We start from the raw sequence: 23,625 nt of genomic DNA, 5'->3' as shown, positions 1-23,625 counted from the left end.
GATCCGAGGGCCAGCCCTCCCCAAACGGCTTTCCCCGAGCCTTTCCCTCTCCGAGCACACCCACTGGGGAGTTATTTTGGAAATGCCGGCACCCAGCGGGATGGGGGCTTACCGGGGCTGGGTGTGGGAGGCTGCTCGGGGTGGTTCCTGCAGCCAGCCCCTGCCCTGGTGCCAAATTTTGGCGAGGATGGGTGGAAAAGAGAGAAAATAACCAAAAAAAAAGTGATTTTGGGAAATTAACTGGGAGCCCAGAGCCCTGTTGCGGTGCTGGCAGCATTAAAACCCCTTGAGGGGCTCATCCCTTCCAGCCGGGCGGCGTGCCCAGATGCACGAACCCATAATTTGGGGTGGGGGAGCCCCTGGGGGGCCGGGGGCAGCACCCAAAGGCGAGGGCAGAGCCCCCTGTGGGGCCCAGCACCGGCTGCACAGCACCGCAGCCCTTCTCCAGGCACCCAAATTCACCCAATAATCCTGTAAAAAAAAATAAAATAAAATAAATAAAATAAAATCAGGGTGGTTTCCCGTGCCGCACGCAGCAGCGGGTTTGGTTTTTTCTCTCCTTTCTGCCCTGCCTGGGCAGGGAAAACGCCCGGGAAGCCTGCGCAGAGCTGGGTGGAGGAAGAGGAAGAGGAGTTGCGCTGCTCGCCCCGCGCCGGGCCCTGGCTCTCCGGAAGAAACGCGGGCAGGAGCCGGTGGGGCACAGCCCGACAGAGGGACACGGGGACGGGACCCGGCCCAGGAGGTGCTGAGGGGGGCCCGGAGCTGAGTGGGGGGTCGTGGGGGAGTGGGGAGGGGAGAGGGGAGGAGGGGAAGGGGAGAAGGGGAAGGGGAGAAAAAGGGGTGCAGGGGAAGGGGGAGAAGGGAAAAAGGGGCAGAGGGGGTGCAGGGGAAGGGGAGAAGGTGAAAGGGTGCAGGGGAAGGGGTACAGGGGGAGGGGAGATGGGAAAGGGGCGCAGGGGAAGGGAAGAAGGGAAAGGGGGCGCAGGGGAAGGGGGAGAAGAGGAAGGGGAGAAAGAAAAGGGGTGCAGGGGAAGGGGAGACAGGACAGGGGGTGCAGGGAAAGGGGGTGCAGAGGAAGAGGAGCAGGGAAAGGGGTGCAGGGGAGGGGGAATTGCGAAAGGGGCGCAGGGGAAGGGGGTTGGGGCAGCGCCCCAGCAGCGCGGCGCTTCCCCTTTGGGACCGGAGGCGGTGCTGCCCGCCCCGTTTCCCCCCTCCCTTCCCCCAAATCGGTTCCTCCCCCGGCCTGCCGGTGCCTCCCCCCTCCCCTCCCACCCTTCCCACCCCTCCCTTGGGGCCCCGTGGCCGCGGCGCCCGCCCCACGCGTGGGCGGCCCCGGGGCGGTGCCGGCGGAGCGCGCAGGGTGCGCGCTGCCAGCCCCGTCCCCGTCTGTGTCTGTGTGTGTGTCTGTGTCCCCGCAGTGTCCCCCTGTGTGTCCCCCCGTGTCCCCCCGTGTCCCCTCGCGCCCCCCCGTGTCCCCTCTGTGTCTCCCCGTGTCCCCCGCCCCGTGGTGTCCCCGCGGTCCCCCCCCGCGGTGTCCCCGCAGCGATGTCGCGGCCGCTGTCGGACCAGGAGCGGCGGAAGCAAATCAGCATCCGCGGCATCGTGGGCGCCGAGAACGTGGCCGAGCTGAAGAGGGGCTTCAACCGGCACCTCCACTTCACCCTGGTCAAGGACCGCAACGTCGCCACCCCCCGCGACTACTTCTTCGCCCTGGCGCACACGGTGCGCGACCACCTGGTGGGGCGCTGGATCCGCACCCAGCAGCACTACTACGAGCGGGACCCCAAGGTGGGTGGGGGGGGCTCCCGGCCCCCGGAAGAACCTCGGTAGACCCCCCCGGGAGTGGGAAGCTGCGGGCTTGGAGGGCTGGAGCTCCTCGGTACTTCTCGGCACCCTTTGGCACCCCTCAGCACCCCCTGACACCCCTTGCACCCTTCAGCACCCCTTGGCCCCCCTTAGCACTCCTCAGCACCCCTCAGCACCGTTTAGTGCTCTGGCACCCCTCAGCACCCCTTGGCACCCCTCAGCACCCTTTGGCACTCCTCAGCACCCCCTGACACCCCTTGCACCCTTCAGCACCCTTCAGCACCCCTTGGTCCCCCTTGGCACCCCCTGGCACTCCTCAGCACCCTTTGGCACTCCTCAGCACCCCTTGGCTCCCCTGGCACCCCTTGGCACCCTTCAGCACCCTCTGACACCCCTCACATCCCTTGGCACCCCTCAGCACCTCTCAGCACCCCTTGGCACCCTTTAGCACTCTGGAACCCCTCAGCACCCCTTGGCACCCCTCAGCACCCCCTGGCACCCCTCAGCACCCTGTGACACCCCTTGCACCCTTCAGCACCTCTCAGCACCCCTTGGCACCCCTCAGCACCCCCTGGCACCCCTCGGCACTCCTTGGCACCCCGTGACGTTCCTCGCACCCTTCATCACCCCTCAGCACCCCTTGGCACCCCTCGGCACCCCCTGGCACCCTTTGGCACCCCCTGGCACCCCTCAGCCCCCCTTAAAACCCCCCCCGGCCCCGCACAGCAGCGTCGCCCGGCGCGGGGCGCAGCAGGGGAACGGCGCCCGCCGTCCCGCAGCAAGGGCGTGGGGGCCGCCTGCCAAAAGCACAGCGAAGCCTTCTAGGGTGAATGAACTGCAGGGAGAGAAAAGAACCCGAAACAGGCCGCGGGGACATCTCGGCTGGCACCGGGCACCGTGGCGGGGCCGAGCCCGAGCGATGCGGCGGGTGCGGGAGCTGCTGTGCCAGCACGGGGCTCTGCCTGCTGAGGGATTAAGCCCTAATCCCTTCCTGACACCTGCCTGGCCCTGTCGGCTCCGATTTATTCCCGTTCCCCCCTCGCTGGCACCGCACTGGCCGGCGGGAGCTGGCACCCCGTGTCCCCGTGGGGTGAAAAATCCCCCTCGAGGGATCGGCCGCCCCCCTGGCACCGCCGGCACCGGCCCAGCCAGCGCCCGAGGAGGTCCCAAGGAAACCTGCGGAGTCAGCAGCTTCCTCCAGCCCCAATCCTGCCCTAAAACCCGCCGGTGCTGACACCAGGGCTCGGCTTGGGGCGGCTTACACAACCCTCCGTGCTAGCAGCCACGTGCCCGGCGGGGTCCGCGGCACTGCAGCCATCCCCAAACTCCCCCCTTGGGGTGCCAGGGCCCGAGGAGGTGGCCGGGTGTCCCCCCCCCCCCCCGGCAGCAGTTCTGCTTTTCTGGCTTGCTTTTGCAGCTCGGGGTGACGTTAGGAAACTCTTTAAAGTTTAACTTTGTACCGCGGTGCCCTCGGGGTGACCATCCCGGAGCTGTCCCGTCCTCGGGCAAACAAAACGGGCGCTGTCCTCCCCCTGCAAAACAACAGCGGGGCCGGAGCCAGCGTGGGGTGGGAGGGCAGGGATGGGGCTGGGGGGGGGCACTGCTGGGCTCCTTCTGCCAGCTGCAGGGAGATTCCTGTGGGAAATTAGGAGGCCAGGCCCTGCGGGGGAGCCGCAGCCCTCAAATTCCCCCTTGCGCCGGGATTTTTTTCCTCTTCCAAGCCAGATAACAGCGGGTGGGAGCTGCTGGGGGGAGGTTTGGCCGAGCTGTCTCTGTCCTCGCTCTCACTGCCCGTGGGCTGTTCCCTCCCGCAGAGGATTTATTACCTCTCCCTGGAGTTCTACATGGGGCGCACGCTGCAGAACACCATGATCAACCTGGGGCTGCAAAACGCCTGCGACGAGGCCGTCTACCAGGTGAGCACCACGAATTTTGGCTCGGGGCGAGCTCCTGCTATCAGCCACCCCCGAGGCGGCACCCACGAGGCCGTCGCTCGCTGCAACCTGTGGCAAGGGGGATAAAACCTTGTCCTCCCTCAACCGGTGGCACTGGCACGCCGCTGCTGCTCGTCACCGCGTGGCGCTGGGGCCGGGGAGGGTTTTTTTTTGGGTTTTTTTCCACTCGTGCCCCGCCTGCCAAACAGCATCGCGCACGGCTGGAGCGGTTGCACAACAGCAGGAGCAGCACCCGAGCAAATACGTTCAAAGGGAGAGCAGCTTATTTTTAGGGCTTTTTTAACTTATTTATTTATTTATTTTTAACCTGTTAACCTTGCAGCGAGGGCAACAGCCCGGCCGGGGGCGGGTTTGTAAAGGAGGAGACGGGGAGGTTGCGTAGGGGTTGTGTAGCCGTGCCGCAAACCCAAACGCTCGACTTTTCTGAAAATAAAATGTTTGGTGGGACGTGAATCACTCCAAAACATTTCTGTGGGTGTTCAAGGCTTTGGGTACAAGTCGGCGCTGAGAAACACCAGCAGGGTTGACGCTGGGCTCGCCTGGAGCCGAGTGGTTTGGGAGGAGCTGGCAGACCCGTTCTGTTTGGTGAGGTGGGAAGGGGCGGCTCAGCCCCGGCCGTGCCTGCTTCATTTCCTGCTCAGCTGCCCGAGGAGTTTTGCATAGGCAAAACCTCTGCCTCGATGGTATTGCGGGCTGGAAATTTGGCGTTTGCTTGTGCAGGCGCCGCATCTCCGCACGTCTCTGAGCCTGGGTGCCAGCCCCTGAGCTGGGATGGTCCCTGTCCTGCGCCGGGCAGCACCCAAGGGTGCTGGGTGGGCGCTCGGACAGCCCCCAGCCCCTCACTCCCCTTGTCTCCTCTAGCTGGGGCTGGACATAGAAGAGCTGGAGGAGATCGAGGAGGACGCCGGGCTCGGCAACGGCGGCCTCGGCCGGCTCGCAGGTGAGGACCCCCCCAAAAAAAAGATCTTGTTCCCTGCGTGGTGGCACCCAGCGGGGTGGCACCCGCGCCCCGGGGGGCTCCTTGCTCCAGGCACGAGCTGCTCGCAGCCGTCCTGGGCTCCCCTGGGAGAAAGATTTGGGGTTTTCCTTGCTCCATGAGCTCCCTGGCGTTGGCAGCCTGCTTCCTCGACTCGATGGCGACGCTGGGGCTGGCGGCCTACGGCTACGGCATCCGCTACGAGTACGGCATCTTCAACCAGAAGATTCGGGATGGCTGGCAGGTAGCACGGGGGCAGAGCTGGTGCCTGGAGTGCTTAAAGCTCCCCTCGGGTGGTTTTTGGGCTCTGGGGAGCCTTCACGGGGTCTAAAGGGGCTGCGGGGCAGCTGGGGAGGGGACTCGGTGTCAGGGCTGCTCGAGGCCGCACGGAGCCGGCTGCCACCACGGGGCTGGGCCCCGTTTGGGGTGGCCTTTTCGGGGCTCGTCCCCGTTTGGGGTGGCCCCGTCAGCACCGTGGCTCTCCCTCGGGCAGGTGGAGGAGGCCGACGACTGGCTGCGGCACGGCAACCCCTGGGAGAAGGCCCGGCCCGAGTACATGCTGCCCGTGCACTTCTACGGCCGCGTCGAGCACTCCGGCACCGGCGCCAAGTGGGTCGACACCCAGGTATGGGTCACAGCCAGGTGGCTCGTCCCATAATCGGGGGGCTGTCCCCAAAAACGTGCCCCAAAGCACCCCCAGAAGGGCTCGGTGCCGTGCACGGCCTGCTGAAATCGGGTTTCTCCTCACGAGCACCTCTCTATTTTTGGGGGGGGTTTTGGGGAACCGAGGGCAGCTGGGGTGGCACCGTGCACGCAGCCCCGGGTGGGGGCGACCCCAAAATCCCTCCCCAGGGCTTGTTTGGGATTGGATGGGGCTCCATCAGGACATAGGGACTGTGCAGCCTTGCCAATGCCCTAGGTGGTGCTGGCGCTGCCCTACGACACGCCGGTGCCCGGCTACATGAACAACACCGTCAACACCATGCGGCTGTGGTCGGCCCGGGCGCCCAACGACTTCAACCTGCGGGACTGTAAGTGGGGGCCGGGGGGGGCCAAGGGGGTCGGGGAGCAGTGGGGTCACCCCTACCCCATCCCTTTGTTGCCCCGCAGTCAACGTCGGGGACTACATCCAGGCGGTGCTGGACAGAAACCTGGCCGAGAACATCTCCCGCGTCCTCTACCCCAACGACAACGTGAGTTGGGATCTGGGGGTGTTTTTAGGATGGATGGAGAGGGTTTGTCGTGCTGCAGAGGGGTCCTGGGGGGGTGCTGCAAACCTCCAGGTGCCCTCAGTCAGGGATTGCTGCAGCAGGGATGAGCCCGTGCTTGGGCACAGCAAGGAGAGGAGCACGTCCTGCTGAAGAAATATTCCTCAAATACCAAAATATGAAATTGGGGCAAACTCCAGCGTGGCTGCAGGCTGCTGGCACCTGGCTGGCGTTTCCCTGCCGCTCGGCGATGCCTCGAGCCACCCTAACCCCATTCCTAGGGGCATTTTTGCTGCATGGCTGCTCTGCCGTGCACGGGGACACGATGATGTGACACGATGTGACACGAGGATGTGACACGAGGATGTGACACGATGCGATGTGACCCCAACCCTTCCCCGTGCACAGCAGCGTGCTCGGGGGCACGGTGTGACCCCCACCGGCCCCGGCAGCACCCCGCTCCTCTCCCCGGCAGTTCTTCGAGGGCAAGGAGCTGCGGCTGAAGCAGGAGTACTTCGTGGTGGCCGCCACCCTGCAGGACATCCTCCGCCGCTTCAAAGCCTCCAAATTCGGCAGCACAGACAGCGTCCGGACCGTGTTTGACTCCTTCCCCGACCAGGTACGGGCCGGGGTTGCTCCGCCGCCTGCCTCCCAGCTCCATTTGCCACCTCCTTGCTCCGTGCCCGGCTCCGGGCAGGTTTTGTGGGCTCCACGGGGTGTCCCCAAGTGCCACCCTCTGTCTCCCTGCAGGTCGCCATCCAGCTGAACGACACGCACCCCGCCATGGCCATCCCCGAGCTGATGAGGATTTTCGTGGACATCGAGAAGCTGCCCTGGAACAAGGTGGGGAGCAGCTGCATGGCTTTTTTTTTTTTTTTTCTTCCCCCGTTGCGTTGAACTCTTCCCCTTCTTCCCACCTTCACATCGTCCCCGTCCCCAGCTCCTCTTGTTGGAGAGGGACGATCCCGGCCCCGTTGCCCACCCGGGTGGGCGCTCAGGGCTTCGCGCTGCCTCCCGCAGGCCTGGGACATCACCAGGAGGACGTTTGCCTACACGAACCACACGGTGCTCCCCGAGGCCCTGGAGCGGTGGCCGGTGGACCTGGTGGAGAAGCTGCTCCCCAGACACCTGCAGATCATCTACGAGATCAACCAGAGGCACCTGGACGTGAGTGCGCCCACCCCCAGGGATGGTTTGGGGCTGGGTTGGGGCTGGGTGGTTGTGGCAGCTCCGATTTTTGGCACAGGAACCCGGTGAGGTGAGGCAAAGCCCCTCCTGCCAGCCTTGGGCTGCCCAGAGGGGCTGGGGGCTCCTTGGGGACATCTCCAGCAGCTGCCTGACCATGGGGCTGGGCACCCTGCTGGGGCTGGGGGGGCACAAGGGCACCCAAAGATGCTCCAGCCCCAGCTACCCCATGACTCCATCACCACCCTGAACTGCTTTAAAAGCCTCACCCAGTGCCCTAGGGCCATTCCTGTTGGCATTTCTTCATTCTTTAAACCCTAAATTCATCCTGGGGAAGGATGAGGGTGGGGGTGGAGCTGGTGGCTTGGCCTCCTGAGCTGCAGCTGAGCTGGAACAGCCCCACAGGTGCCCCCCAGCCCCTCTCTGCGGGGTCTGGGTGTCCAGAGACACTCACGGGAGGCAGAAGGGCACCCAAGGGGGTGGCTCACCGCCACCCCCTCCCCTGCCTCCACCCCGCAGCACATCGCCTCCCTCTTCCCCGCCGACGTGGACCGGCTGCGGCGGATGTCGCTGATCGAGGAGGGAGGCACCAAGAGGATCAACATGGCTCACCTCTGCATCGTCGGCTCCCACGCCGTCAACGGCGTGGCCAAGATCCACTCCGAGATAGTCAGGACCCAAGTGTAAGGGCAAGGGGGGGGGAAGGGGGAGGCACTGGGGGATCCCCCTCAGCTCCCAGACGCTGCGGTGACCCCGCTCTCCCCTCATCCTCGCAGCTTCAAGGACTTTGCGGAGCTGGAGCCCGAGAAATTCCAGAATAAAACCAACGGCATCACCCCGCGGCGCTGGCTCCTGCTCTGCAACCCGGGGCTGGCGGAGCTCATCGCGGAGGTATAACCCAGGGGGGGCTCCCAGCCCCAAATCCACCCCCCCGGGGTGCTCGCCCACCGTCGGCATCTCGCTCGAGTTCTTCGCCTCTGCTCCTCCTGCAGAAAATCGGGGAGGACTACGTGCGGGACCTGAGCCAGCTGGCGAAGCTGCACGACTTTGTGGACGACGACCTCTTCATCCGCGAGGTTGCCAAAGTGAAGCAGGTGAGGGGGGGGCACACGCACAGGGGGTGCGGGTGCTGGGGGCCAGGGGCTGACACCCTCCCCGCCCCCTCGGCCAGGAGAACAAGGTGAAGTTCGCGCTGTACCTGGAGAAGGAGTACAAGGTGAAGATCAACCCTTCCTCCATGTTCGACGTGCACGTGAAGAGGATCCACGAGTACAAGCGGCAGCTGATGAACTGCCTGCACATCATCACCATGTACAACCGTAAGCCACCGGGGGCCCGGCGGGGACCCACAGCGTGCCCAGGGGGTGCAGGAGCATCCCTGACCCCCGGGGGCAGCAGCTGGCACGGAGGTGACCCCGGTCCTGCCCTCTCCTCCAGGCATCAAGAGGGATCCTACGAAGCTGTTTGTTCCTCGGACGGTGATCATCGGGGGCAAGGTAATTTGGGTTTGGGGGAAGCGTTTGGAAATGCCCTAAGGGGTCTGGGTGCAGGCGTTGTCCTCAGTGGGTCCCCGCTGACGTGGGCACGTGGGAGCTGGGTGCTCCTCGCCTGCCCCACGCGCCAGGCTCACCCATAGCCCTTCTCCTAGGCTGCCCCGGGCTACCACATGGCTAAAATGATCATCAAGCTCATTAACGCCGTGGCTCAGGTGGTGAACAACGACCCCACTGTGGGCAGCAAGCTGAAGGTCATCTTCCTGGAGAACTACCGGGTCTCCCTGGCGGAGAAAGGTGTGCCAGGCGGGGAGGGGGCATCGGCTCTCCAGCCCGTGGCCCCGTCCCCATGGGGCAGAAGCTCTAAAGTCCTTCAGCGTGGTGTGAGAGCAGGTTTGGTGTCACCTTGAGTGGCTCGGTGTGTCTTCTTTTTTGGCAGTGATCCCCGCGACCGACCTGTCGGAGCAGATCTCCACGGCGGGCACCGAGGCGTCGGGCACGGGGAACATGAAGTTCATGCTGAACGGAGCCCTGACCATCGGCACCATGGACGGGGCCAACGTGGAAATGGCCGAGGAGGCGGGCGAGGAGAACCTCTTCATCTTCGGCATGAGGGTGGAGGACGTCGCGGAGCTGGACAGGGAAGGGTGAGGGCTGGGAGGTGTTGGTTGGGGACGCTGCGGGGAACCCGAAGCACCCCCGGCTCACCCCAACCCTGCCCCGCCAGGTACGATGCCCAGCAGTACTACGACCGGCTCCCCGAGCTGAAGCAAGCTGTTGACCAGATCAAAAGCGGCTTCTTCTCCTCCAACGAGCCCGACCTCTTCAAAGACGTGGTCAACATGCTCTTCCACCACGACCGGTGAGGCCACGACCCGTCCCCGGGGCTGGGTCCCCCCCCAAACACCACGTACCCGTGGGGAGCAGCCCCTGCCCCAGCCACCCCCCCGATAACACCCCAGATCCTGACCCTGGCGTTGGGCAATTCATGTTCCCCTGGTCCAAAAAGCTCCCTATGGGTGGCACTAGATGCGTGCTGCCTTAAAGCTTGGTTACTTTAGGGCTAGGCTGTGTTTGGGTGATGACAGATGTATCTCGAGGGCTTTCCTAGCGGGCTCTTTGACACCTCGTGTGGCCCTGGCAGCCCGAGCTGCCCACCAAGACTCGCTCCCACCCGCGCGTTCCTCTTCTCCCTATCTCCCCCTTCCCTTGCTGCTGCAGGTTCAAAGTCTTTGCGGATTACGAGGCTTATGTCAAGTGCCAGGAGAAGGTCAGCGAGCTCTACCTGGTGAGTGCCAGCCGGGGAACCAGCCCAGGAACCTGTCTCCCCATCCCCAGGGAAGGGGTCTGGCACGGTGGGGTGGTGGGGACGGGCTCGGGGGCCAGATCCCCGCGGGTGCCACCTCCCATCCCCGTGCCTCTCGTCAGAACTCCAAGGCGTGGACCAAGATGGTGATCAGGAACATCGCGGCGGCGGGCAAGTTCTCCAGCGACCGCACCATCAAGGAGTACGCCCGGGACATCTGGCACGTGGAGCCCTCCGACCTGAAGATCCCCCCGCCCAACGAGCCCAGGGAGGTGGCCGAGGACAGGACCCCCAACGGGACGGAGGCGCGGGCGTAGCGGGGGCACCCGGAGGTGGGTGCTGCTGCTGCTGCAGGGGGAGTTTTATAGGGAAAAGCAAAACTGTTCTGCCCTGTTGCTTGCGGTAGGTACTAAAAATAAAAGTGCCGAGCAGAGCCGGAGGGGTGTTTACTGGAACCTGAGACGAGGGGCTGGGCTTGCTTGCAGCAAAGCTAAAGCCAAAAGCGGGCGCGCGAGGGCTGCGCGTGGCACGGGGTGGGGGGCGCAGCTGGGTCCTCGCGATGCCAAAACAGGGTTTGGGTTTTGGGGTGCAGCTCTTGGTGATTGTAACACATCAGCTCCAGGGAGGGGAGGAGGCAAGGAGTGTTGGCAACGCACCCCCTGCACCCTCCCCGACCCCTGCAGCCACCCGCACCCCGCCCCGTGCAGCGCCCCCGCTCCTGCTTGCTCCATCCTGTCCCTGTAGCAGCAACGTCACGGCGCTGTCTCCATCCCCAGCAGCAATATCTCCATCCCCCGAGCATCCCGCAGCATCCTCGAGTCAGTGGGAGCGTTAGAAAGTTTCTCAGTAGTTTATTACGTACAGAAGTACGGTCAGTGCAGTGCGGGGTTCCTGGCGCGGGGCGTGGGGGGGGGAGTGCTCACGGGGGGCTGTGGGCAGCGGCTGGCGTCACTTCATGTTCAAGAAGTCTCTGCAACGAGACGCAATAAACCTCGCGCTGTGCCACCGACCCTCCTGTGCTGCTTCAGAGCATCGTTTCGCACCCCTGGGCGTGGGTCTGGGCTGGGCTTTGAGCAAAGCTGCGTCCCCGTGCCGTCCCCGTGCCGTCCCCGCGCCACCTCCCTGTGCCACCTGGGGCCACGGGGAGCCATCGGGGCTCGAAAAATGCCACCAAACCCCATGGGGACGGGAAGGAACACGGGAAAGGGACCTGCACGGTTGCTGCAGGGGAAGATGGACCCCAAGAGGAAGAGGCGAGGCTCGTCCTGCGCCCCCACATTGCCACGGGGCAGCACTCACTTGACCAGGGCGGGCAGCTCGGGGTTGGAGGAGATGTAGTCGTGGCCCAGGCCCAGCTCTTTGGGAAAGGTGATGAACTTCACCTTGCTCTTGTCCTTGTAGGCGCCGCGTGCCGTCTCGAAGAGCTGGGTGGGAGCAGGGTTAGGGGCGTGCACGGCCCCTCCTCGGGTCGGTGACCCCCGGTGGGGTCCCAAACCCTCTCCCTGGATCACCCGCAGCCCCCCCTGTTCCCCACCTTGCGTCCCAGCTGCACGGGCAGCACGGCGTCGTCCTCGGCGTGCAGGATGAGGAGCGGGCAGGCCAGCACCTTCACGCTGCGGGGGGCAGGCACGGTGCTGGGGTCAGTCCAGAGCCCCCCTCACCCCACTGAGCATCCCTCATGACCCGCACCCCAAATCCAGCCCTTTGGTGTCCAGGGCAGGCGACTGAGCACTGCAGGACGTTGCACAAGCTGCTCCCCCAAGACCTTAATAACCTTAAACACCATTCGGGGCTGCTGTGACTGCAAAATCACCAAAAACCAGGCAGCTTTTTGCAGAGGTGCCCACAAACACCAAGGCAGGAGGACCCCACAGCGCGTGGGGTGGGATGCGAGCGCACCGCGCTCGCCGGAGCGAAAATAAAAGGCCATCAAATGGTGACGTAGCCCGATAGAAATGTGGATTTCTGACCTTGCACCCAATAAAAGGCACTTCTGGGGCATGAGTAAGCTGAGCAAACACAGCGCACGCCGCAGCGGTGGCGCGAGGTGCCCGCCCCAGCCCCCTCGCCCCGTCCCGCCGGGCGCTCACTTCTCATCGTTGCGGAAGAACATGTTGGCCAGAGCTATGGAGTCCAAGATGAGGTACTCGAAACCCGGGAACTGCCGGTAAATCTGCCCGGGAGACAGCAGGACGCTGGCTGAGCCGCTGATGGGGTGAGGGGACAGCGGGGACAGCCACCACGCAGGGCCACCGGGCTCACCGTGGTGATGGGGACGTGGGCGGCCGCCTCGCGGATGCTGTTGTAGGGCGACTCCAGCACGATGGCATCAACCTGGACCCCTGAGAGCAGCACGGGGTGGGAGTCAGCCCAAGGGGCATTGCTGGGGGGGGTTGGGGTCAAGGAGGATGGGGACAGCGGCTTGTCCCCGCCCGATGCTCAAGCAGTGTGATGGGGACCCCTAAAATTTGGTGAGCGGCACGCAGCCAGCCCAGCCCTGGAGGTTACCTCGCTCCTCCTGCAGCTTTCTGGCCGCATTCGTCGCGATCCTACAAGAAAAAGAGGTGAGGGTGAAGGGGGGGGCACCCACGGCATGCCCCTCACCTGGCCCCACACCTACCCGGTCCCCAAGGAGTGTCCCCAGAAGATGATGCTGCTGTTCCCACTCCTTGCCTTGACCCAGTCATAGAGCGCCAGGACGTCGGTGGTGAAGCCGCTCTCCGTGGGGTACCCGCTGGAGTCCCCATAACCTGCGGGGGACACGTCTGGGGGGGTCACGGCCCCGAGGGGACGGTCCCCGGGTCCCCAGGGCATGGCTCAGCGAGGGGCAGGGGGTGGCCGTACCTCGGTAGTCCAGAGCCACGATGTGGAAGTCGGCAGCCCCCATCAGCTGGCGGAGGGGTGGCACAGAGTTATGTCCCCACCTCGTGTCCCCAAAGCCAGCACGAGCCCAACGCCCGGCACGTCCCGGTCCCCACTTACCTTCATGAACTGGACCCGGTGGCTCGCAGCCCTGATGGGGAACGCGAGGATAAAAATCGGGGTGTGCAGGGGGTAGCGGGCTTCCCCCGCTCGGCCAGGGCACGACCAGCTTGGGGACACCGTCACCACCTGGGCTGGGTCGCACGAGGGACAGCTGCACACCCCAGGGAGCTAAAGGGGACCCCAGAGCACCCAGATCCTGTACCCCGGGAGCTAAAGGGGACCACAGAACTTCCAGGGGATGGGATCTGGGTGCTGAAGGGGACCCTGGACCACCCAGATCCTGTCCCCTGGATGCTAAAGGGGACCTTGGAGTACCCAGATCCCGTCTCCTGGGTGCTAAAGGGGACCCCAAAGCACCCAAATCCCATATCCTGGGAGCAAAGGAGTCCCCAGAGCACCCAGATTCCATCCCCTGGGAGCTAAAGGGGACCCCAAAGCACCCAGATCCCATATCCTGGGAGCAAAGAGGTCCCCAAAGCACCCAGATCCCATCCCCTGGGAGCTAAAGGGGACCCCAAAGCACCCAGATCCCATATCCTGGGAGCAAAGGAGTCCCCAGAGCACCCAGATTCCATCCCCTGGGAGCTAAAGAGGACCCCAAAGCACCCAGATCCCATCCCCTGGGACAGCATCACTAGGATGCGCGTGAGGTCTCATCGGGTTCAGTGCTCAAACCCGTGTCCCCGAGCCTGCGTGTCCCTCGCAGAAGGGCAGCTGCCACCCACCCCGGGATGTCACCACGGCCCTCGGGTACTCGCCTGGTGCCCCCGTTGCCGTGCAGGTAGATGATGACGGGGTGAGCATCGCCCAGCGCCTCCTCGTACCAGCCCTGCTCCTGGCCCCGCGCCTCGGCCCCTCTGCTGCCCGGCACCGTGTGCCTGCGGGGACGGACGGGGACCGTGGTCCTCCACCGGGGGAGGACGAGGAAGAGGAGGAGGAAGAGGAGGAGGAGGAGGAAGAGGAGGAGGAGGAGGCCCAGCCCTGCTCACCAGATGCCGACGGAGACGCCGGGCTCGGTGGCGAGGCGCAGGCTGACCGTGTTGTTCAGCAGCAGCGCCGGCTGCCGCAGGTCCGTGAAGAAGGGGAAAGCCACTGGGGGGGACAAAGGGGTCGTCACGGTGGGCAGCACCCAGGAACCCCCCAAAACCCAGCTGATTTCGTGCACCTCCCGCAGCCCCACGGTGCTGTTTAATTCGATAATTCACCCCAAAGCCCAGGGTTGTGCCACCACCGGAGGACGGCCCTCGGCCACCTCGAGGCTTCGTCCCACGGATGTTTTCGCGTGCCCACGCGTGTCGCAACCCCGGGCAGCAAACAGGGCTGGTGTCAGCGCCTTACAAAACGCTTGCAAAACGCGGCGTGCCACGGGGAGAACCGCTTCTGCAGCTGGGGGCTGGCCCCGTGCCATCAGAGTGGACCCCCCCCCCCCCCACCCCATCCCGGCCCTCCTGCCCCAAAAGCGGCACCCCAAAAGCTTGTGCTCGCCCAGGTGGAGCTCTCCCCGCCGGGGCACTCACGGAAGTTGAGGAAGATGAATTTGGTGAGGATGACGGGGAAGAGGCGGATGAGGAAGGGCACGGAGACGTAGACGAGGAGCAGCTCCAGCAGCAGGGTGCGCAGCCGGGGGCACCGGCCCAGCCAGCCCCTGCCAGGGGACACAGCCCCGTGAGCACCCCAAAGGGTTTGGGGCACCCCGCAGCCCCCCCTGTGGCTCGTTTAGGGCTGAGCCCCACCCGCCCCATAACTTTTGGCTTTTGGGGATGGGGCCGAGCACCTTGGCGCAGCCTCCCACGGGGCCACGAGTGGGCAGGAAGGGCAGGGCAGGTGCCCGGCAAGCAAAACCGGCAACGGGGAATCACCGAGCCGGGGCAACGCCCGGAGCCCACGCAGCCCAGACGGGCTCCCGGAGACATCCCGGAGCCACGGGAACCTGCGCAATCCCCGGGAGCCCAGCGGGGGAGTTGGGAAAGAGCTCGGGGAGCCCCCGGCGCTGCGGGGAAGCGGAGCAAAGGGCACCGAGAGCTGCCCGGTAATGGGATCGGCACGGCCGTGCCCCCAATCCGGCTGGAGGGCAGGGGGGTGACCGGCAGCCAAGCACAGCTCCGACCACACCGGTGCCACCGGGGCGCAGCGGGAGGGCTGCGAAGGGCGAGGGCGCCCCGGTGTCACCCCGGTGTCGCCCCGGTGTCGCCCCGGTGCCACCCCGAGAGCCCAAAGCCACCCAGGGCACGGCTCGGGCACGGCTCCGGGACCGGGGCCGGGACTCACCGGGAGGGCTGGGGCCGGGGCCGGGCCCCTCCGCCGCTGTCCCCGTCGCTGTCGCCGCTCCCCGGAGCCTCCGCGCCGCCGCCGCGCCGCCGCATCGCGCCCGCAGCCCGCCCGGCGCGCCAACGGGGCCACGCCCACTGCCGAGGCCACGCCCACTACCAGGGACACGCCTATTCACGCCCCATTCATGCTCCGCCCGGTGGCCACGCCCCTTTGTCTTGCCGCGCCCTCCGACCACGCCCCTTTTGTGTTCGGGGCTCGCCCATTGGGTGCGGCCGTCGAGTGGCTCCGCCCACTCGGACACGCCCATTCAGCGGACACGCCCCCTATGGGGTGGGGCTAGGGGGTGGGGGGACATGCAGGGGTTAAAGGGACGGGGGGGGGGAGAGGGCAAGTACCGAAATTAAAAGGAAATGAATAATGGAATAAAAAGACAAAAAATAAAAATATATTTAAAAAGAAAAATAAATTTAAAAAGAAAAATAAATTAAAAAGAAAAATAATAAAAATAAATTAAAAAGAAAAAAATAAAAAGAAAAATAATAAAAATAAGTTAGAAATAAAAATAATAAAAATAAATTAGAAATAAGCATAATGAATTATAAAATAAATAATTAAATTTAAAATAAAATAAAATAAAATAAAATAAAATAAAATAAAATAAAATAAAATAAAATAAAATAAAATAAAATAAAATGTGAATGTACAATAAAATAACGCCAGCTGCCACCCGGTCCCAGCAGGAGGCGCTGAGCCGCGCTCCCCGTCCCCATTCAGCTGCCGGTGCTGCACGGGGCCCGGCCCCACATCCCCCTGTCCCCATATCCCCCTCTCCCTATATCCCACTGTCCCCATATTCCCGTGTCCCCCTCTCCCCATATCCCCTTGTCCCGGCGTCCCCGTCCCCCTTTTCCCATATTCCCGTGTCCCCTTGTCCCCATATCCCACTGTCCCTGTCCCCTGTCCCCTATCCCCCTGTCCCCTCGCAGCAGCCCACCCCGTTCGGGTGCCCTGGGGGTGGCAGCAGCGCGCTGCGGCGGGGCGCGGAGCTCCCCCTTTGTTATTTTCCCCTCTCATTTCCACGGCTTTGCGCCCTCCTGGCACCGGAGGCCGCACTTGGGGACCCCCCAGCCCCACAACCCCAACCCCACAACCCCAACCCCATATCCCCAGCCCCACCAAGCAGCCCGCAGCCAAGGGGAGCAGCAAACACGGTGCCACCCGGCCACGCACCCAGGCCAGGAGGGCCCCGTGGCCCCTTTTTGGGGTCACCGCTGCCCTGGGCACACACCCACGAGGCTTAATGCCCCGTTTTCGGGTGGCAGCCCCCACACAGGGCCGTGGGAGGCAGTTTGGGCTCAGCAGGCCTGATTTTGCCTGAATTCCTGCTTTTTTTTTTTCCTGTGCCACACGTGACGGTGCCGGCGAGCAGAGGTTTCCTTCCTCCGAGCTCACCCCGCAAAGCGCCGGTGCCGGATGCGACGCTCGGCTGCAGCTGCTCCCTTGGGGAGGGGGGGTCCCAAAATAGGCTGGCGGGGCTCTGCAAACACGCTTTCCTCCCATGGGAAAAGGGGGAGAAAATATATCAGGATGCCTCCGCAAGCAGCCGGTCCTGGGAATGAGTCAGGAATTCTCCCCCCTCGCCCCGCAGCGATGCGCCCTTGGCGCTGCAGAGGCCACGCGAGCTGGCTGGGGACACGGGGACACCGCGCTGGCTGCTGGCCCCATCGCTGGGCACACGCGAGCACGCGCTGAGAGCCTTTGTTTGGTGGCAGCCGTGGGTTTTCGGGGCTGTTCCGTGGATTAGCAAGGAGGAGGGTGCGGGGGATGAGGTCCTGGCACAAGCAGGGCTAGCAGGAAAACAAAGCGGCAGATGGTTTCAGCTTCGCATAATGGAAGAGCTCGGACCGGGGGATGAGAAAGCAAATGTTGGAGAGAAAAGAAAAGAAAAGAAAAGAAAAGAAAAGAAAAGAAAAGAAAAGAAAAGAAAAGAAAAGAAAAGAAAAGAAAAGAAAAGAAAAGAAAAGAAAAGAAAAGAAAAGAAAAGAAAAGAAAAGACCCCAGCAAGTGTCAGAGCAGCAGAAAGCTGCAGAGAAAAATGGCAATGTTGTCAAACAACCCCCCGAGCCCTCCCCCAGCACAAAGCCCTCTGTGCTAACATCTGTCCAGCAAACCCCTCACAGAGGCCCCGTTCCCATCACAGTCCCCTCTCCTCACCCCGATTTTGTGGGGACATGCCCCACGGCCGGGGTCCCGCTCCCATCCATGCGTCCCACCATGGTGGCACTGCCACAGAAGGTTGTGACATTTGGTGAGGGTGCACAGGGACTGGGGCTGCTCCAGGTGCCACCACACCTTTATTGGGGTGTTCAGGTCCCATGCCACGTCCCCTGTGTCCCCACAGCTGTGGGGTGGCACGGCAGGCCGGCCCAGCTCTCCTGCATGACCCCATGGCTCTCCAGTAGGGTTTCCCACCGAAGCGAGGCTTCATCTGGCCACGAGGTTTTTGCTTCCCTCCCTCCTAAACATTTTGGACCCTCAGACCAATTTCAGGTTCATCCTAAAGAAGAGGAAGGTGCCTAACGACCAGCACGGCCCTCGAGTTTCAGCAGAGAGGCAAATGAGTGCGTGCCGCAGCGGGTTGCAGGGTTGCACAACCCCTTACTAGCCATCAGAGAAGCCACAAGCCACAGCCCCGGCTCCCTAAACTCAGCTGGCGAGGGGGGAGCCGGGAGGGTCCCCATGCTTTAATAGGGCCCCTTTTTGGGGGTGTTCTCCGGGTGGGGACCCGGGTGTCACCGGCGGGGACGCACGGACGCGCGGGGGGGACCCGCGTTGCGCGCGGGCTGGGGGGCGCCGGAGTGTCGCGATACCGGCTGTCGCGATACCGGGCGGGCAGAAGGGGGGGGTCCCGGTGTGCGGCGGGGCGGGGGCGGCTCCGGGGGGGCGGCTCCCGGCGCACAAAGGGCCGGCGGCCTCCCCGCGCCCCCGGGGCCGCCCCCGCGCCGCGGCCCAATAAACGCCGCTGCATTTGAACCGGGCGCCTCCCCCGGCAGCCGCGCTCCTGCTCCGCACCGCTCCGCGCACCGGCAGCAGCGCCGGGTGAGCTGGGGCCGGGGGGGGACCTCGGAGCGGTGGGGGGGACCCCAATATTGGGGGGTGATGGGGATGGTGAGGAGGGGACCCCCAACACCGGCGGGTGATGGAGATGGTGGGGGTGATGGGGAGGGGGCACCCCGGCACCGGGGTGGTCCCGGGGCGCAGCCCACCACCCTTTAGAGGTTGGGTGCTGGTGGGGGGGTCCCCGGGATGTGCCAAAAGCCCCCAGCAGCCCTTTAGTGAGGGTGGTGGCGCTCCAGGCAGGTGAGCGGCACCGCGGTTGGGGTGCCCGCTCCGCCGCGACCCCCGGGTGTTTCGCCCTTCGCCGCCCCCCCCTGGGGGCCGCCCCTAATACCGGAGGTGCTGCGCGCCCCCCTCCCGCCCCGGGCCCTCCCGTTCCGGGGAGGCGGCGCCGGGCCGGCTCTGCCCCGGCTGTGAAAGCCGCAGAAAGCTGCCGGGGGAGGAACTGGAGGCAGCGGGGGGGGGATTTTGTCGCCGCCGAAGCCCCCCCACCGCTGCAGCAGCAGCCGGTCCCCGGTAGGAAGCCATGGGCACGGCGGCTCCGGCGCATCCCGGGCGGTGGGCGGCACGGTAAGGATGGGGGCGAGCGGGGGGAACCCCAAATCGGATTTTTTTTTTTTAGGGTCAGCCGCAGGAGATGGGGTCCGAGGCTTTTTTTTTTTTTTTTTTTTTTTCGTGCGCCCTGCTTGGCGCAGCCGCATCCGTCCTTGCGCATCGCCTCCAGCCCCGGTGCCGCAGGGATGAGGGCGCTCGGCGCCGTGCCTGCGTGCGGGGGGAGCCGTGATTCAGCCCCGGGGGGGGGGTGGGGGAGCTCCGTGGGGGCTCTGTGTGCCGGCAGCAGCTCGCTTGGCATCCCCAAAATCACCTCCTTCGGGTGCGCAGCGCGGGTCCCCCCCGGGGCCGGGGGCTCCCCGAGTGGCCGCGGCGCAAATCCGGCCAGATGGGTGCTTTGTTTTTGCTTGGTGGCGTGCGGGCTGCTGGCTGAAAGGACCCATTGCCATGCAAATACCGAGGTGGCGTGAATATTCAAAGCGCTGCGCTGCCTTTTGAAGCTCTTTACATAAATTTATGGCGCTTAACGTGCCGCCGCTCCGCCGCTAATCTGGGGAGCGGGGAGGCTGGTTAACAGGATCCCCTTTCTCCGCCGATTTAGGGGGGGGGTTGCTGTGTTGTTTTTTTTTTTGGGGGGGGGGGGGTGGAAGGTGGCATTGAGGTGCAAAGCAGCCCGGTGCCAGGCTGTGGAAATTATTGCGGTGCTCAATGGGGAGGAGGAGCCGCCAGCTGTACGGCTGACTGCGGTGGTGACCCCTGAAGAGCCGGGCGTGCTGCGAAGTGATTTACGGAGCCGAAGTGATTTACTGACACTCGGGGGGCTTCGCTGCCCCCTTGTTGTTTTCCTTTCCCTTGCCTTCTTGTTGTGCGACCTGCAAAGGAGCCACAGCTCCCCGAGAGGGGACGGCACACGGCGGGGTGGGACCTGGCGTGGGTTTAGCTCAGACATCCCCCCGGAGCTGGCGTCGGGGTCTGCGGTGTGAGCACTGAATCACAGCTCAGCCACAGCTGGGGTGGGCGAGACAGATCATTAGGGAAAGGAGACAATAAGTTGAGATTCATCCAGCTCCGGCCTTTTGGCTCCAGAGCCCCATTTCTGTGGCTGCTGAGCATCCCCGAACAAAACCCATCAGCGTGCCCAGGTCCTGGCCTTCCTTGGCAGCTCTGTTCCCATCACCCTGGGTGTCAAAGCAGAGAGGGAAGGTGCTGTTAACCTGCCCAGGTTCCTCAGCACAGGGTGACAATGGTCACATCCTGGAGCTGCTGTCGTGTTTTGGACGTGGCCACGAGATGTGGCTCCAATGGGCGGTCACAGGCTGCTAATTGTCAGCCCCTCGTTTGAGCCGAGACCACCAAAGGTGGAGGTGACAGCAGCACCTCTCTGTGCCTTGCAGGGATCGCCCCTGACCCCTGGTGCAGGCACACAGACAACGTTGGTGATATAGCCATAGAAATAGCTCCGTGAGCCTTGTGCCGAGCAAATGTGCTGCTTGGCTTGATGCACCCTTGTGTGGGCACAAAAAGGTGCTGTGCTCGCTGTGCCATCTTCACCCCGTGGTGCAGGGATCGCTCGGGCAGCGTGCGTCTTCTGTAGCTCGAGGCTAAAGCTTGGAGGCTGATGTCGATCCAGCAGTTGCTGTGCTCGGTGGTAATTACGATTTTGAGCCTGTATTATTTGAGTTAAATTTAGCTGGGAACGTGCTCGCGTCAGGCCTCTGCGTGGTGTGCTGTGCTCTGAAGGTTATCTGGCTCTCTGGAGGGGCTGGATTTAAAGGAAGGAAAGAAATGCTGCTGAAACTTCCTCGTCCCATTATTCCTTGCTGCCGAGGACTTGTTGTAGGCAGAGCAGAAATTGAAGGAAAAGCCCATTTTTCCTAAACCTGCCCGGTTTCCTCAAGCTGCCCATTTGGGAGGGGGGCTTAAAATGACCCACAGGGCTGAAGATAAATGCCAGCAGAGTGACCCCGGAGGGGCTGGGGGCCCCTCTCCCCCCTCTGTGGGCCGGGGCAGCCTGGCCCAGCTGCCGCCGGTGCTCAGCGCCGCTATTATCCCGCCAGCCGCCCTCCTGCATCTCAGCTGCTGGCCCATCTGGAGCCGAGATGAAAGGGCTGGGCTTTAATTCGGGGCTTTGTGCTGCTGCTTCGTGTTCCCCCCCCCTCCTTTCTCAGCCCTTCTCCTGCTGCCAATCCCCCCAGCCCGTGGGTTCGGGTGGCTTTGGGCACCTCGGTGCCGCTGCCCTCGTTGCGCCCACGGCAGGAGCTCCCCGGTACCTCCCGAGCCGGGCAGGTAGGAGGGTGTGGGGTGGTTTTATTTATTATTTTTTTTTTCCCTGAAGCGCTGCTGAATAATTCAGCTGGGAGTAGGCATCTTGGGTCACCTTGCACAGCCGGCTGCCTAAGATGGAGGGTGTGCAGGATGCGTGCGGCACCGCCTGGCTGCCGGCAGCGCGCCGCCACTGACCGCAGGTAGGCGAGGAGCTGGGGGGGGGAAGATCCTATTTATTTTCTGTTTTTTTTTTTTTTTTTATCCTGGGAAAGCCTGGAATATCCCCCTCTGGCTGTGTGGGGGTGGTGGGGTCTCTCCCTGGTTGTGTTTGTAGCCTGGTGAGCTCCGGCTGTGCCTCTCTGCCAGGCTGCCCCAGACACCGTGCCCAAAAACTCACCTAGGGTCCAGCCCCAGACAGGGACCGTGCACCCCATGCTCTTTGACCATCCTATTTTCCTCCCCGGTTTTATGGGTTCCCCACCCCTTCTCCCTGAGCATGCCTGGGCTCATTTGGGGTCAGTTTTTGGGGCTGCTGCGGCACCGAGTGAGGGGCTCGGCTGGTGACCCCAATACCGCAGCAGCACCGGTGCCCAGGGACACGCCAGGAGGTGGCACTGAGCTCTTTGCCCTACCTAACTGGGGGAACTGGTTGTGGCGGTGTGGAATTAGGGTCGGGAAAGGTCTCTGAGGGACAGGAGGTGGCTGAACCTGAAGGGAAGAGGCTAAAAAAATGCCTGGGAATTTCCACAGGCTGGAGTTTGGGGGCTCTCAGGGTGGCGGCGATGCTGGTACCCAGCACCCTGGGATCGAGTGGGAAGTGGGGTTACTGGTGTGAGAAGCAAGAAACCAGTTTGCTGCCTTCCCTCTGCTTGCAGGCAGCTGGGGTTTTGGGTGCTGACTCCTCCTCTGCACCCCAGGTTGAATGCAAACACGTCTGCACCCTCCCCGGGTGCTTTGCTAAAGCAACTCCAGAGGCTCCTGGGGGGTGAAAAACGGGGGACAGGGAGGTTGCAGAGCTTGGGTGTGAAGATATGGGGCTGGCTGCATCTCTGTAGGGACGTCTGGCTCTGCTGCTGGCCTTGTGGTGTCCCTTTGGGGTGGGAGGGCAGCCAGGCTGGGCTATTTCTGCCCCACAGACCCCACACCCCTTGGCAGGCACAGGGAGCATCCTCTCCAGCCAAACCCCAAACCCATCAAGGTCCTGGCTGCAGCACCTGCCCCGCAGGTGTCTGAATTCCCTAATTCCTGGTCGGCCTTCCCTGGTCACACCTCTGCTGCAGGGTGTGCGTGCAAGCTGATGGCTCGTGGTGCTCTGACAGCCGATCCCTGCTTATTTTGGGGTGTCTGTGAGCACCGCTGGTGGGGGCAGAGGTGGTGGGAGGAGGGGGGTGGCTGTGCCGTGGCAGGGGGCTTGGAGATGAGCTCTCCTTTGGGATTTGTGGCCTGGAAAGCATGTGGCAGAGTGGGCAAAACAAATTCAGATGGAGACTGGGACAGTGCTGGGCCATGATCTGAGGCTGGCCGAGCATCCCTGGGCACAGGGTCCCCGTGATACCCATTGCAGAGCCCACAGTGCGCTTGTGGAGTGGTGGTGGCACTTGGTTGAACGGAGGCCAGCCAGATCCTGCATTTTGGATGGAGAATTGCTCTCCTTGCCCCCTCCTCCCAAACCAATTCCTGGGGCTGGGGCGCTCTGATCAGTGCCGCTTTGGAGGCGCAGCTCCTGACTCGATGGAGATGGGGAGGGCGAGCCCCCGGGCAGTGCCAGGGCAGCTCCTGGGGCTGTCAGCTCGTGCAGCAGAGGAGAAATGATCCAGCTCTGCTCCGGGGCTGGCTCCGTGCCCTGCTGCTGCCCTGGCTGCGTCCCTCTCCTGGCGCAGTGCTCTGAGCTTTGCCTCCGGGCAGGGCCTGACCTCGAGTCCCCGCAGCGTGGGGACAGGGCAGTGACCCAGCACGGGGACATCCAGCCCAGCTCAGCACAACGGGGCTGCGTGGCATTGCCCCAGCTCTGCGTGCATGCAAATAATGCAAATAATGGGGAAGGTGCTGGTTTGGGGTGTCTGCGCTGTGCCTTCTTGCGCCATGGTATCCGTGTGCCAAGGGGGCCATGCGTGCCCGTAGCTGAGCTGCTGCCTGGCAGGGTGCAGATATCCAAAAAAAAACCACACATGAGGTTGAAACTGGTGGTGTGGGCTGCTGCTCTGTCAGCCCTTGGGGTTTTTTTCTGCGCTGCTTTGCTGTGGGAAGTCCTAACCGTCCCCATCTCCCCCCACAGGTGAGCGCGGCAGGCTATGGGATGGATGAAGCTGAGCAGGACCAGTATGAAGCCCGCCTCAAGGAGCTCTTCGACAGCTTCGACAGCACGGGCACGGGCTCGCTGGGGCAGGAGGAGCTCACCGACCTGTGCCACGTGCTGCACCTGGAGGAGGTGGCCCCGGCGCTGCAGCAGACCCTGCTCCAGGGCAACCTCCTAGGCAGGGTAAGGCCGGGGTGGGCGCCGGTTTTG

At 63.7% G+C, this 23,625-nt stretch overlaps 3 protein-coding genes across 8 annotated transcripts in view; 2 read left to right on the top strand and 1 right to left on the bottom strand.

The window, feature by feature from the left end:
* Window positions 1-1,349: 1,349 nt before the first annotated feature.
* On the top strand, window positions 1,350-10,814 carry PYGL (glycogen phosphorylase L). Its single transcript, XM_082762282.1, has 20 exons — window positions 1,350-1,788; window positions 3,621-3,722; window positions 4,623-4,701; window positions 4,878-4,981; window positions 5,231-5,362; window positions 5,657-5,768; window positions 5,848-5,930; window positions 6,421-6,564; window positions 6,696-6,788; window positions 6,966-7,112; window positions 7,650-7,813; window positions 7,907-8,021; window positions 8,123-8,224; window positions 8,302-8,449; window positions 8,568-8,626; window positions 8,779-8,920; window positions 9,063-9,270; window positions 9,351-9,485; window positions 9,845-9,911; window positions 10,052-10,814. Exons 1-20 carry the CDS (start codon window positions 1,546-1,548, stop codon window positions 10,244-10,246), a joined length of 2,574 nt encoding a protein of 857 aa, XP_082618408.1. The 5' UTR covers window positions 1,350-1,545; the 3' UTR covers window positions 10,247-10,814.
* A 26-nt stretch (window positions 10,815-10,840) lies between these two features.
* ABHD12B (abhydrolase domain containing 12B) lies at window positions 10,841-15,307 on the bottom strand. Its single transcript, XM_082762283.1, has 13 exons — window positions 15,183-15,307; window positions 14,432-14,559; window positions 13,904-14,006; window positions 13,673-13,792; window positions 12,912-12,942; window positions 12,774-12,819; window positions 12,550-12,679; window positions 12,438-12,478; window positions 12,192-12,271; window positions 12,020-12,102; window positions 11,464-11,542; window positions 11,229-11,353; window positions 10,841-10,899 (listed from the first exon to the last, which is right to left on the bottom strand). Exons 1-13 carry the CDS (start codon window positions 15,275-15,277, stop codon window positions 10,878-10,880), a joined length of 1,083 nt encoding a protein of 360 aa, XP_082618409.1. The 5' UTR covers window positions 15,278-15,307; the 3' UTR covers window positions 10,841-10,877.
* A 2,938-nt stretch (window positions 15,308-18,245) lies between these two features.
* NIN (ninein) overlaps window positions 18,246-23,625 on the top strand; it is a 57,382-nt gene continuing 52,002 nt past the window's right edge. For 4 of the 6 annotated variants that reach the window (XM_082761397.1, XM_082761392.1, XM_082761395.1 and 1 more), the window contains exons 1-2: window positions 18,746-18,872; window positions 23,395-23,598. In XM_082761397.1, the coding sequence (XP_082617523.1) occupies window positions 23,416-23,598 (183 nt within the window). In that variant the 5' untranslated portion in view covers window positions 18,746-18,872; window positions 23,395-23,415. Of the gene's footprint in view, window positions 18,285-18,745; window positions 18,873-21,188; window positions 21,320-23,394; window positions 23,599-23,625 lie in introns of those variants that run through there. The other 2 variants (XM_082761393.1, XM_082761394.1) reach the window with 2 other exon arrangements.

The sequence above is a fragment of the Aythya marila genome (genome assembly GCF_965140915.1).
Source record: "Aythya marila genome assembly, chromosome: 5".
In the NCBI taxonomy this organism is placed as follows: domain Eukaryota; kingdom Metazoa; phylum Chordata; class Aves; order Anseriformes; family Anatidae; genus Aythya; species Aythya marila.
This window is presented reverse-complemented; position numbering and strand designations above follow the sequence as displayed.

Coding starts and splice junctions, on each gene's coding strand:
- PYGL (XM_082762282.1), top strand. CDS start 1,546: ATGTCGCGGCCGCTGTCGGACCAGGAGCGGCGGAAGCAAATCAGCATC. Junction 8,022..8,122: donor TGGCGGAGCTCATCGCGGAG/GTATAACCCAGG, acceptor CTCCTCCTGCAG/AAAATCGGGGAGGACTACGT. Junction 8,225..8,301: donor AGGTTGCCAAAGTGAAGCAG/GTGAGGGGGGGG, acceptor CCCCTCGGCCAG/GAGAACAAGGTGAAGTTCGC.
- ABHD12B (XM_082762283.1), bottom strand. CDS start 15,277: ATGCGGCGGCGCGGCGGCGGCGCGGAGGCTCCGGGGAGCGGCGACAGC. Junction 12,272..12,437: donor AAAGCTGCAGGAGGAGCGAG/GTAACCTCCAGG, acceptor TGCTGCTCTCAG/GGGTCCAGGTTGATGCCATC. Junction 11,543..12,019: donor TTCTTCCGCAACGATGAGAA/GTGAGCGCCCGG, acceptor TGCCCCCCGCAG/CGTGAAGGTGCTGGCCTGCC.